This window comes from Xyrauchen texanus, chromosome 26 (genome assembly GCF_025860055.1).
Source record: "Xyrauchen texanus isolate HMW12.3.18 chromosome 26, RBS_HiC_50CHRs, whole genome shotgun sequence".
NCBI classification, from domain to species: domain Eukaryota; kingdom Metazoa; phylum Chordata; class Actinopteri; order Cypriniformes; family Catostomidae; genus Xyrauchen; species Xyrauchen texanus.
In genome coordinates, this window is record NC_068301.1 from 16,199,787 (window position 1) to 16,213,058 (window position 13,272).

The 13,272-nt window shown below is 36.9% G+C and overlaps 1 protein-coding gene across 1 annotated transcript in view; it reads left to right on the forward strand.

The window, feature by feature from the left end:
• Positions 1–13,272, forward strand: part of LOC127619812 (CUB and sushi domain-containing protein 3-like) — a 639,489-nt gene that overhangs the window by 617,367 nt on the left and 8,850 nt on the right. Inside the window, exons 62-64 of the mRNA XM_052092811.1 lie at positions 4,387–4,460; positions 6,686–6,797; positions 12,225–12,404. Coding sequence (XP_051948771.1) covers positions 4,387–4,460; positions 6,686–6,797; positions 12,225–12,404 — 366 coding nt within the window. The remainder of the gene's footprint in view (positions 1–4,386; positions 4,461–6,685; positions 6,798–12,224; positions 12,405–13,272) is intronic.

A 13,272-nucleotide genomic window follows, 5' to 3' on the forward strand; every position in this document is an offset into this window, starting at 1 on the left:
ATTTTAATTAATTTGTACTTTTTAAAAGAAGTTAGATAAGCAGTCATTTGGAGCAAGGTTACAGATACAAAGAAGACTAATATATGAAATTAATATTTATCATGTATTTTTTTTTTTTTTTAATTTTTTTATTTTTTTTTGCAGAACTGCAATACAGTTATGGATATATCTTTTCAAATAAATTAAAAAATTATACATTTTACTAGACTTTTAACATTATATTCAAAGTTTACAGTATACTAAATCAATTAAGTAATTTTGTCTCATGAGTTTCACAGCTTAATTCAGTAAAGCTTCTAAAGCCTGAACATTTAACTCAATGGCCAGATTTCTATTTTTAATATAAAGTTTGGCCTCAAATAACACTTGCCAGTATTTCCAGCTGCTAAATCTTATGATTACCACCCACAATGAAAAGCCTTTTTAAATTTTTTTTTTTTTTATTTGTTGCCTGGTGCACAAACAAGTTTCAAAAGTATTTAGCAACAACAACATCCAAAGAAATCAATGCCCTCCCACTGTCCTGGCAGCACAGGCCAGTGCTGCTTCAAGCAGCCTTAGTGCTGAATTGAAACAATTATTGTGGGGAAGAACAAAGCCCCTTCTTTTAGTGCCTTAAGAGTGAGGGAAAAGTTGCAGTCTGTAGAAGAATGAGCTTCAGCATGAAGTGTGGAAGTGAGGCCAGGGGAAACTCAATTGCATCAGAAACATCAATTTGACAAACTAGCTTCTAGATAGCTGGCAGTAGTAAATGTTAAGATATTGTCCTCTGCATTTTGGTTTGGCCGCCCATGACCTCTGCAAAACCAAGTGGACTAAGGCATGTTTACCTTAAATAAAAAGTAGCCCCTATTTAAATAAAAAAATAAAAATAAAAAAAAAGGGCTTACACTTAAATAATGAATAGTGCTTTTGACAGATAAAATGATGTTCATTAAAATTATATGAAGACTCCCGTCATATCAGTGACCTAGAAAAATTTATCTTCTTTTACATAAGGTGGGTTGCCACCTCATGGGTGTCTCAATGTTGAGATCACATGACCAGTCTTGTCTTGTGATTTGATTAAGTAAAAAGGGATGGTTCATCCAAAAATGAAAATTCTCTCATCATTTACTCAGCCTTATGCCATCCCAGACATTTTCAGCTTTTATGACTTTCGTTCTTCTGCTGAACACAAAGATTTTTTCTCAAGTGAATGTTGGCCAGAATTTTAAAGGTCCAAAAAACTCAGAAAGGCAGCATAAAAGTAACCCATGCAACTCCAGTGGTTAAATCCATGTCTTCAGAAGCGATATGATTGGTCTGTGTGAGAACAGATAAATATTTAATCCTTTTTTACAATAAATCTCCACTTTCACTTTCACATCCTTCTTTTGTTTTAGGAAATTCACACTCTTTGTACACATCGCCACCGACTGGGTAGGGAGGAGAATTTATAGTAAAAAGGGCTTAAATATTGATATGTTTCTCACAGACACTAATCATATCGCTTTTGTTGCGCACCAGTCAGCCTGCAATAACATTACATAAACGGATGTTCAGTTGTTTAGGAAGACCGATAAGAGCTTGTGAAACATTAACGTGCAACTAAGTATTTGAAGGCCATGAGTCACTTCAGTAATTTTTTTTAAAACTCCTAGGATTGTATTGTGCTATTGTTATAATTACAGGCACATATTTTTACAACAGCAGTGTGTTCTTACCTGAAATACATTTAGGTGCAACAATAGGGTTCAGGAAGTTAAAATCCCATTCATTTTCAGTATACAAAAATTGATTTGTAAAGATACTCCATAAATCATTTCAGACCTACCATTAGCTCTGAGATTGTTATACAATGTACTGAATATACTTGTAGAAGCCAAACACCATTCACAATATTTAATGAGACGAGTAGTTCATTTCCTAAGTACATGTTCTTGTACCATTTTGTTTTTTAGAATAATTTTTTAAAAGCCTGTGGAGGAAATGAATAGAAAAGATACTTCCTGAACCAAGGCTGCTGAAAAGGTTTTGACCGCTCGTGTACTCCATAGCAGCAGTTCAGGGTAAAGGGCGGCCATCTTGATTATAATTCAGGTCATATTGTGCTGGACAAGGCAGGAACAGACCTGAGCACAAATGGTACAGTACTGTACAACAGGTTAGCAAATGTCACTAACACACTGAACCAGCCACTAACTGCAAAAAAAAGTTAAACAGGAAAGGATGCTTTATAAAACGCTGCCTGCTTGATATCTGGATCTGGACTAAAAAGCCTGTCTCAGACTCTAGACACTTGACAAGCTTGATTCCATTGATTAACTGCTAACAGTTAACACTACTGTGATAATTAATAAGGGAATGCCTGTTATTATGGAGACTATAAGGATAGTGTTATAATCATTATTTATACGAAGTGTACTTCCTTTATGTGCCAGACAGGAGGATGGAGTCCCTTGTTGAATCTTAGATCCTCCTAAGGCTTTTTCCGCGTTCTACCATTAAGGACCTTCCCTTGCCATTTTCACCATTGGTTTACTCTTGGGATGGTATTAAGGCACTGATCTCTGTAGAGCTGCTTTGAAATACTTTTGAATTGTGAGAAGCATCGTAGAGAATCAAGTGAATGGAAGAATCATTTTAAAAATTTTACAAAGAATTGTAAAAATCAGGAGCATTATGAATTAGTTCTGACACTATTCCTACTAACTTATGCTTGCACAATAGTATGAATTTATTATATGAAAAACCCAAACAATGGGGATGAAATTACAAGGAGATAGGGTGGACTGTAGCATGGGAATTAGAATAAGTTAAAGACATGCTGTAGAATATTCTGTAAAATATGCAGTGTTATGTACAACGAAATATGTTATGGTATATACAGTATGTGACATATACAATCATTGAAATGGAATAACATCTAGGACCATAATAAATATATTATGAGATACACGAACATAATGTACATTGAAGTATATTATGGAATGTACAATGTAGTATATGCAATAATGTAAGTTTAATCAAATATTAATATTCTGTACAATGTTTACAGTAAAAAATAGCTAACAATAATAATCTCCTTAATCTGAACATGGTGAATAGTTATTATATAATTATCAGCTAGTACAGAAAAGTAGTCTAATGTTTTTTGCATACTCTGTATGAACTGGCCTGTGGCTGTATTTCTTATTGCTGCATCCATTTTTCCATGTCTCATTAGCAAAGAGTCCTCTTACTGTCCCCTTACAGTGTTTATCTGATTAAAGCCCTCAGTTGATATATCCATGAGGGAGCTCTTCTCCTAACATCAATAAATACATTGATAATTGTTTTTAATTGAGCAAGTAATTGAATAATTGGTCCCAACTCTGTGAGGCCATTAGTGAGGAGCCATGAATAGCCAGCAGGAGATTTGGATGAGCTCAGTTCATTCTCTGATTACCATTTTTAAGCATTATCGCGCCAACATAAGATGTCAGCCATGGCCGCAGAGCAGGTGTAATCATTTAGCTATTTCAATTGAGTGTTAGTATGGCCTCATATTAAGCCCTCAAATATATTGTGGAAAATAAATAAGGCGGGTTATTTAGTAGAAATTAAGTCCTCTAAAATGCCTCTTAAATGTATACCAATTCACACACGTACACAAATGCAGTGCGCACACAGTCATGCAAACATATTTTAACAGAATGCCTCCTGTTGGTTAGTCTCATTCTATTTTGCTGGACTAACTTGAGATCTGTGGACGTATGCATATTGCACGTAAAACTGGAAAGCACTTTCACGATCTGGTAAGCTCATATCTGATGTCCCTCTGCGTGTTCCAGTTTCTCAGCTGGCCTCAAAGCAACACCAGCATAGTCTGTAACTATATTCTCAATGTGGAGATGCAGTCATATATTTTCCATGTGCTGACTCTGTATTTGAAGCTCCTCACTAGAAAACAGCATGGAAAAGGGGCTGGTTGTGTAAGCTGTGCAGGTTGTCCTGTCATTTGCACGCCTGCATTGAATCAAGGGTCCCTGCGTCAGCTCAAAAATGTGCTCCACATCCCAATTACAGACCAGCACATCTGTCCCAAAGCAGACACACTGCTGAATCAACACTGCCCCCTACTGGGTCTCCATCATCCTGCTATAAAAAAATAACGACTCTGCTGCAGCACTTACGTAAACACACAGGCCCCATAACAATCACTATAAGCCAGGTTCTAGCACTGCTTTGAGAGATGGATCTAGGCGATGTGCCACATATTTATGAGTGCTGAAATGCTATTTTCTCCCTTTATGTTGAGCTGTTGTGGTAGTGAAAAAGAAACTGAGACGTTATTTAGAATAGGAATGTGTTTGGTTGTTAATTTTTTCTCTTTTCTTTTTCTCTTTCCCTCTTTTTACACAGAGCCAACTCGCAACAACTGCGAGAACCCTGGGACGCCCCGTTATGGCTCTTTGAACAGGACCTTTGGTTTTAAGGTACCATATACCACAACATACACTTTCTGTGAAAACCCTGATCTGCATTTTTTCATATTTATCTAGGTATGAATATGTATACATTTAGAGTGAACGAGTATCACAGCATGTCCTGGCCCATTTGTTATCTGTTCTTGCATATATAATCCGTTGTATGATATAGTGTGATACATGATATAGGGGGGATTCTAGAGCAAATAGTTTTCTTAAAATTGAATGTCCACATATGTGGACAGCGGGACTAAGTTGTGACATTTTAAATGATAGCAAGCCATAGAAAGTGGTTTGTGAAGTGTGACATTTTCAGTTTTCAAGTACTTTCTTATATCCTAGCCTAATATGTAAACACAACTATAAGTAATCCATTGGTATGTTGATTTTCCGGAAAAGTGTAAACACTGTGGCTCTATGATGCAGTCAAATCATTGCTCAGTTTGTTTGAGCATCCTGACCAGCATGAAACTAGCTCAATCAATGGTGTTGGTTGTTTTGTTTTTTATTTTTCGATTAATTGCAGATGAGGGGATCAATTGCAGTTCTGTTTGGTGTCACTAGAGGCCCAGAAAGTAAACACTTCACCTTAAATGATTTTTAAAGAATCACTCATAGCTTTTCTCAAAAACACAAAAGTGTCACTCCAGACACAATATGTAGTGTAGGCTCTTCATTTTCCCACGTCCACTACAAAATGTTATTGCTCTTAACACACTTGAGTCTTTTTATGTAGAACCACTCCAAACACATTCTGGGCTTAAGGAGGCTTGAAATGTATGCATGACTGTAATAACACCACATAACCACTCAGAAAGAAAATAATCAACTTCACAGTAGTGCAAATGAATATCATTATTTTTTTGTTAAGGGAGGGGTGAATTAAGGGAGATTCTGGTGTAGTGGATGTGTATTTATGATTTGATAAATACATGCATGTGAATATTTATTTACTATTGACAAAAATACCAATGTATTAATTTTTTTTAAAGTTTAGTTGTATAGCTTTTGTCGATAGTTTTGCTTATTGGAGTTAAAGAGCATAAATATACTTTTTCTGTTAATGTATATTATACTTTCTGAAAAACAGTAAAATACAAATATGAGTGAGGGACATGCAGTGAATAAAACAGATAAAGAGAGAGAGAGAGAGAGAGAGAGAGAGAGAGAGAGAGAATGCTGGGGAAGAGCATTTATCTCAAGATGTGAAGAGACATTAAGAATTCAAGTCATTACATTATCAGAGGTCAAGCCCTGCAGAGGCATCATAGAGCAGCTAAATATCAGGCTATCCATATTCGTAAATCATTTGTCAGCCTCAAGTAAAAGAAGCCAGTCAGGCTTTTTTTGCTTTGCTGGGCTTAATGTTGTTGGAGTCGGGGAGAGGAGATATCGTGTGCCCCAGATAAGGAGCAGTGTCTCTGGCTCGTCAGCCGTGTTCACTGCAAGCAGGGACATGTTAATCAATTAATGTGCGAAGTCCATGTGCCACTCTGTGACATGTTTTAATATTTTACTCCCCTCATGTGTATCCTAAAGTAACACTAGTGCCACAGCCTACACTTACACAAGCACACTGCACACATAGATAAGATAGATAGATAAATAGATAGAGAGAGAGAAAGAGAGAGAGAGCGAGAGACACTAATTTACATTTATAAAGGCATATTATAACACACTGTTAACTTTTGTGTCACATGACCTTTGTGATTCCAACATGCAGTATTCTAACAACTTTGCATGAGGAGTGCTACCATATATTATAGAAATAAGTGCCACTTAACATCACTAGTGGCCCGGAAAGAAGGTCACATTGGCTTCCTAAGTGCATATACTGGTGATTACATTAACTGTAGGTAAAGTAGGTGAGTTCCATGTACTAAAATATCCCTTAACATTAGCATAGATCCACTCCAGCTTTTCAGAATAAGAATAAGCCTGACAACCAGCTGGTGTACAGCGATGCCAAAGGAACAAAAGGAATCTTTAAAAAGATGTGAAAGATGTGTGTCACTGTGAAATCAGTGACAAAAAAGCGATTTGAAATTTAGAGTGACACCTTGGTAGTTGCAATCTGTGTAGCATCTGTTCTCAGGAGTAAAAACTGTGTCATTCAAAAACTGCATGTATTAGGAGTTTAATGTTGTGTTTAATATGCCCCCAGAAGAGGGTTTTGAGAAAACCGTTTTTGGTTTGATGTGTGTTTATGTGTATGTTTATTTCTCTTGGTACAGGTTGGAAGCATGGTGGCTTTCCAATGCCAGCCTGGTCACCTACTTCAGGGCTCCACGACACGCCTCTGCCAGGCTGACCTCTCCTGGAGTGGAACCCAGCCAGAGTGCATCTGTAAGTATCTTATAGAAAAAACCATGCAGTAGCTGCACTCATGGACATATCCAGTTATCCAGGTCACACAGTCCATAAAAAAAAATTGTAATTTGTGAACTTATTTTTCCTAAAACAATAAATAAAAAAATAAATAAAAAGAAAATTGTTTATTTAATATTCAGGATTGACCACATTAAAGGGATAGTTCACCCAAAAATGGAAATTCTCATAATTTTTTCACCCTCATGCCATCCCAGTTGTGTATGACTTTCTTTATTCTGCTGAATACAAATAAAGATTTTTAGAAGAATATTTCAGCTCTGTAGGTCCATACAATGCAAGTGAATCGTGGCCAGAACTTTCAAGCTCCAAAAATCACATAAAGGCAACATAAAAGTAATCCACATGATTTCAGTGGTTAAATCCATATCTTTAGGGCCAATTTGATAGTTGTGGGTGGAAATCAGATCAATATGTAAGTCCTTTTTACTCTAAATCTCTTTAATTTTCACATTCTGAAACTGAGTGACAATTTAGAGTAAAAAAAGGACTTGCATATTGATTCGTTTCTCACCTAAATCAACTGCATTGCTTCAGAAGAAATATATTAAACCACTGGAGTAGTCATATGGATTCATTTTATGCAGCCTTTATGTGATTTTTGGAGCTTCAAAGGTCTAGTCTCCATTAACTTGCAATGAAGGACCTACAGAGCTGAGATATTCTTCTAAAAATCTTTGTTTGTTTTCAGCAGAAGAAAGAAAGTCATGCACAGCTGTGATGGCATGAGATTGAGTAAATTATGAGAGAATTTTCATTTTTGGCTGAACTAACCCTTTAAGACAGGTGGCATGGCTACTAAGTTGGGTGTGAGGTATGCATGGAATTCAGTGTTACCATATACTTGAATAAAAGATATAGGGGCAAAAAAGAAAGAGTCTACAAACACATATGGCTAAGTAAATATATAGTAATAAACAGCAAACCCTTGCATTGCACGAGCAGCTGTTACATCAATCTAATCAATGCCAATAATCCCATATTCCTTTGGTTGCAAAAAGCAATTCTTGCTCTACAGCTTAAGAATATTAAATGTGTGATATCATGTCACTATCTGAAAGACAATCTCAGTTAATAAAAAACTCAGAGATTTGTTTAAAATAATGATTTAGTTGAAGTTGAATTTAGACTATGAATTCATGTCTAAGTGAATTTCATTTATTGTTTGAAAGGAGTAAGATTAATGTTCTACTTTTTCACAGTGGGCACTTGAGTTCCTTTTTAATTTTTTCTGAATTATGTGGGCAATATATCTTTTGAGTTGTGACATCTATCTCGGTATACTTCACTGCTTCACTACATCTATTGACAAATTACTGACCTCTTAGTGATAAAGGTCTGTCTGTGCTTTTTATATGTGTCACTGTGAAGTTGTTTTTGTATGAGTAATTAAACTTTTCAAAGAGTGCCAGGTTAGTGGCATCAAATCTATGAAACTAGATATCCATGAGCAGGACTCTACATTCCTACCATATACGCCACATGTCAAAAGCCTTTTTTGATGATGGGCTTACATGGCCTGTGTTTAGATCATGATGGTTTGTCAACAGAAGCTCCTAAATCAACCCCATTAAAGCAGCCTGAAGAAAGAGAAAACAGCTGGCTTCCAATTTCACAAGACAGATTGCAATTCAGTTCAAGCATTTCAAAAGCTAATTACATTTTGCATCATGCCACTATCCAAAAGTTCTGTCATTGTTTTGCAAAAATTAGGAAAATAAACAATGAGATGGCTTGGAAGAAACAGCTCTTCCCCCATTTAATAGTAAGTCTCTACTAAAACAGCTTTTGTGTGTTTGCACTTAATCACACCATTTTCCCCCAAAATAATCGAGATCATTCCATAATTACACACTGTGATTTTGTTTACACAGAGCATTTGGCTACTCACGGAGTCGAGCTGAGCGCTAAATCATCTTTCACATTTCCCTCTTCCATTTTACACAGAATTGGATAATTGCTGTCCTCTCCATCAGTGTTCCACTGGATTCATTTACAAACAAATATTGTATTTATACAGCCTCGTGACCTGCCCTGAGAATTTATACTTCAAATGAACTGTTTCACAAACAATTTATTAATGTTGTGTAAAATCTATGTGTACAGAAATAATGAATGGGTTAAGTTTATTGTTATATTGTTAAAGCTATGTAATAACACATTTATTAAACAGTAGGCCTGTCAATTGATTTAAAAAATAATCAAATGAATTACAGGATATGCTGATTGATTAATCTAAATAATTGCAAAAAATTACATACACTCACTGAGCACTTTATTATTGCCCAACATGTCTGTTGTAGCCTATCCGTCTCAGGGTTCGATGTATTGTGCAATTTAAGATTTTGTCTTAATCTTTTCTGCTCGCTACAATTGTACAGAGTGGTTATCTGAGTTACCATAGCCTTTCTGTCAGCTGAACCAGTCTGGCCATTCTCCGTTGACCTCTCTCATCAACAAGGCATTTCCGTCCGCAGATCTGCCAATCAATGGATGTTTTGGATGAGTAAATTCTACAGACTGTTGTGCAGAAAAATCCCAGAAGTTATAGAAATACTCAGTTGAAATCACTGAGATAAAAATTTTCCTAATTTTGATGGTTGATGTGAACATTAACTGAAGCTTCTGACCCATATCTGCATGATTTTATGCATCGCACTGCTGCCACATGATTGGCTGATTAGATAACCACATGAATAAGTAGGTGTACTGGTGTTCCTAATAAAATCCTCAGTGATTGTATCAATATTTGCTGAGAGAATCCCTAAAATGAAGATTAGCCTACATCAGCGTTTCTCAACGGGGGCGGTACCGCCCCCTAGGGGGCGTTTGGACAGTGTTGGGGGGCGGTGTGAACGAGGCAGCAGAGAGGGGGGCGCTCAGGCACAAATGGGGGGCGTTACTCAGAGGTACTCAACAGGCGGCCTGCGCAAAAATATTTTCAGCTCTTCTCCTTAGCCTATGTCTTCGTCTTGCTCGGATCACTGCTGCCACTTCACCAGGAGGATATGCCAGGAGAGCCGCTTCCTAAGTTACACATGCTTTTAAGAGGCGCAAAATAGAGGCGCGCTTTCACCGGCTTTTTCTGTACATAACGCGGAATACATAATTAGGCGCAGTTTACGCTTCCCCTCCCATCTATTTATGTGACACTCCCACTTTCCCCTTGTCCATCCCATGAATGCATATGCATGACACGAAAAGCGCATTTTGCCATTTTCAATTGCGACAGGCAATCTGCGCTTTCATCTCGGTGCGTCCCGTTCGTACATACCTCGCCATGGTTTTATGCGCACTTTGCGAAACAAATACGCCTGAAGTGGGCGCAAAAGCGTTAGTACATCTGGCCCTGAGAATTTTAATTGTAATGTGATGATCGGGTGCGGATATCTAATCGGAGAAAATCATTGGTGATGGTGAGTTGGTTTTTAACAGCTGATTCGGGTGACGTTAGAGCTGATCCGCGCATCTCTACTCTGCAATGTGTAATTGGCCGGTGGGAATAATAAAGTCATAATAATATAAATATTGATTTTATATTATTTGTCTTTTTGCAGTTATTCACCTAGTATATTAATATTAACTTAAGTTCTCTCCCTCGTGTCCCGCAAAATCAGGTCTGCTGACCTGCAACAGAGCAATAGCCAGGTGGTCACCCTACGTTACTCACTGTTATTCATCACAACGTTTAAGCCTCTGACAACTCATACAATGTTCATTTGAATGTAAAATAAAATTATGTCTGTGCAAATTAATGAATTCATATTTAAATGTTGCTAATAACCCACTCGGCTAGTTACCGGCAAATGATCTCCATAGCAACGCCTAAAAACAAATGCCGCAGCTGTCAGAGTGGTAGAAATGACCGTTTGTAGGCTATTCAAATTTGAAGCCTAGTATATATTGCCTAATTGAGTGCGCGAACGACCGCTGCTTTTTCATTGGCCATTTAGGTTAGTTACGTTATTGTTCACGTGATTGGTTCATCTTAAAAAAATGTTTGTGTGAGCCTGAATTTGTTTGAATTTCTAAATACATTTGAAATACCTTTCAAACAATCCATGTGTTTTTGCATTTTTTTCCAAACACAATATTACTCAACTTGAGGCTTTTACATGTAGTTTAAATACAATAAGAAACTTCTGTTTCAGTTTTTTTTTTTTTTTACCAAAAACTCAGGCTTCAGGTATCAGTGTTGCAATTGTTTGGCTGTAATAGTATTTCTGAAGTGTTTTTGTTTTTTTAGGAGGGGGGGGCATTAATAGAATCATGAAGAGGTCAGGGGGGCGTTTGTTCAAAAAAGGTTGAGAACCACTGGCCTACATTGTTGTGATGAGTAAAGCATTGAATAGAATCAGTCAATATATTTTTTATTTTATTTCTATATCATTGAGCCTATCACTGGCCTACATTCTACAGCAATCCATTTTGCAATTGGGCATGAGAATGTGTTGTCATTCTGAACTAGGTAGACTTTGTGATCGTTCGCATAGAATGCACTATTGTGTTCCATCTGTGCTATTTTTTTATTTTTGGCCTATGTATGCATGCGTTAAATGAACATCTTCAGTGTTTTTAAGACACGTTGTCAAGTTATAAGTAGTTACGCATCTTGAGACCTCTGCCTTATTTTTTATTCTGTTTTGTCTGTGTGAACGGCCCATAATTCAGTGCTGCCTTCTCTGCCGCAATGTAAAATTCTTACTAAATTCACGTACAGGTCAAGATGCATAATTAAATGCAAAATCACAATGTTTTTATTTTTTTATTTTATTAATTGTACCAAATTAACACATTAATTAACATTTAATTGACAGCCCTATGAAACCGTTATTTATAGTATATCGTGATTACATAGCATAACAGTTTCTCTCAAATGCCTGAGTACTTTCTTTTCTTGTGTGGCCATACTATTAGATAGCAACCTTTATGAAAGTCTTTGATAAAAGAATGAGTCCAGTGCAGTGAGCCAAAGCCTCAATCCTGGCTACTTTTGATCAAAGTCATAGTGATGGCGGAGCTGCTGGAATGACTGAGTGAGTATTGGTTTGCTTTTGATCTACTGGTGTGACAGGTAAAGGTGCGCTCACTTTAAGTGCAGTCAGCCAGCATGCATCAACCTCCGCCACACTTAAGGCTCTCTCAAGTCTCTGCCAGCTTCTATAGGCACAGGAACATGGCAGTGTCAGCTACCAAGAGGGAGAGCAAAGTTTCTCTCCAAAGAGACAGGCTACTTTGTCTTAAAAGTTCAAACTTCATTTTGATTTTGCCCACTGAAGTTTGAAGTCTGATTATATGGGAATAGAGGCAGTTTGCTGAAAAAGTAGTGGATGGGATCGCACTTTCATGTCTTTTGTTTCTCTTATTCCCTTCTTTTCTTTGTAGCCCACAATTGTAAGCAGCCTGAGAGCCCCCCTCATGTTGATGTTGTGGGGATGGATCTACCTTCCTACGGTTACACACTCATCTACAATTGTCAAGCTGGGTTCTTTTTGTCGGGGGGATCTGAACACCGCGTCTGCAGGTCCGATGGAACCTGGACTGGGAAAATGCCTGTTTGTCGAGGTATCAAACTCTTCATGTTGACCAAAAATGGAAATGCTGTAATTACTTACTCGCTCTAATGTTGCTCCAAACCCGTATGACATTTTTTATTCCGTGGAACACAAAAGGTGAATTTGTATAAATGTTTGGACAGGGTATATATTCTGCAACATTTACGTAAATTTTGACTTTGGTCTGTCAAACTGCCGATTATATCTGGGTCGCGATTCAATATTATTCGACTTCGGCACTTTGCGCAACAAGTGCTGAACTTACTGCTTTACTTCATCGTAAAGCCATATAAGTTGCAAAAAGCAGAGGCAAGTCAGTAAAACAAATTATGGGAGGGAATAGTGTACTGATCCTTGTTTCCAGCTTGTTTATCTTTACATGAATACACTTGCCATCTAGCTTGATAAAGAATTTGTACGGACATCCTTACAAATGAAACAAGTCACTGACCTCATAGCTTGTTCTGAGTTTGGATTTTGGTCGAATAGATCTAATGTTCGTTGACCTAATATTTTTCCAAAAATGTAACTAAAAATGGCGTTAAAATATCGATATAGTATTATGAGGTGAAATATCAAGACATTCGGAAAAACATTAATTGTCCATTTATACCATTTTAGTTCAGTCAGGACCACTTCCGTCAAATAAATACTTGACTTGAATACTTAAGTTAATACTTTATTCATTTATAGACAATTAAAGCAATCTGTTGGTTTTGGCGGTATGATTTTGTTATGGGCAAATTCTCTGAAATTAAATAACAGATCCAGCAGAATTATTACAAAATTATTTTAAAAAACAATTTACATTTCAGACTATGCTACGTGGTGAAATTGGTCATTTGAATAACAGGTAAATGTACACTTGAAATAACTTC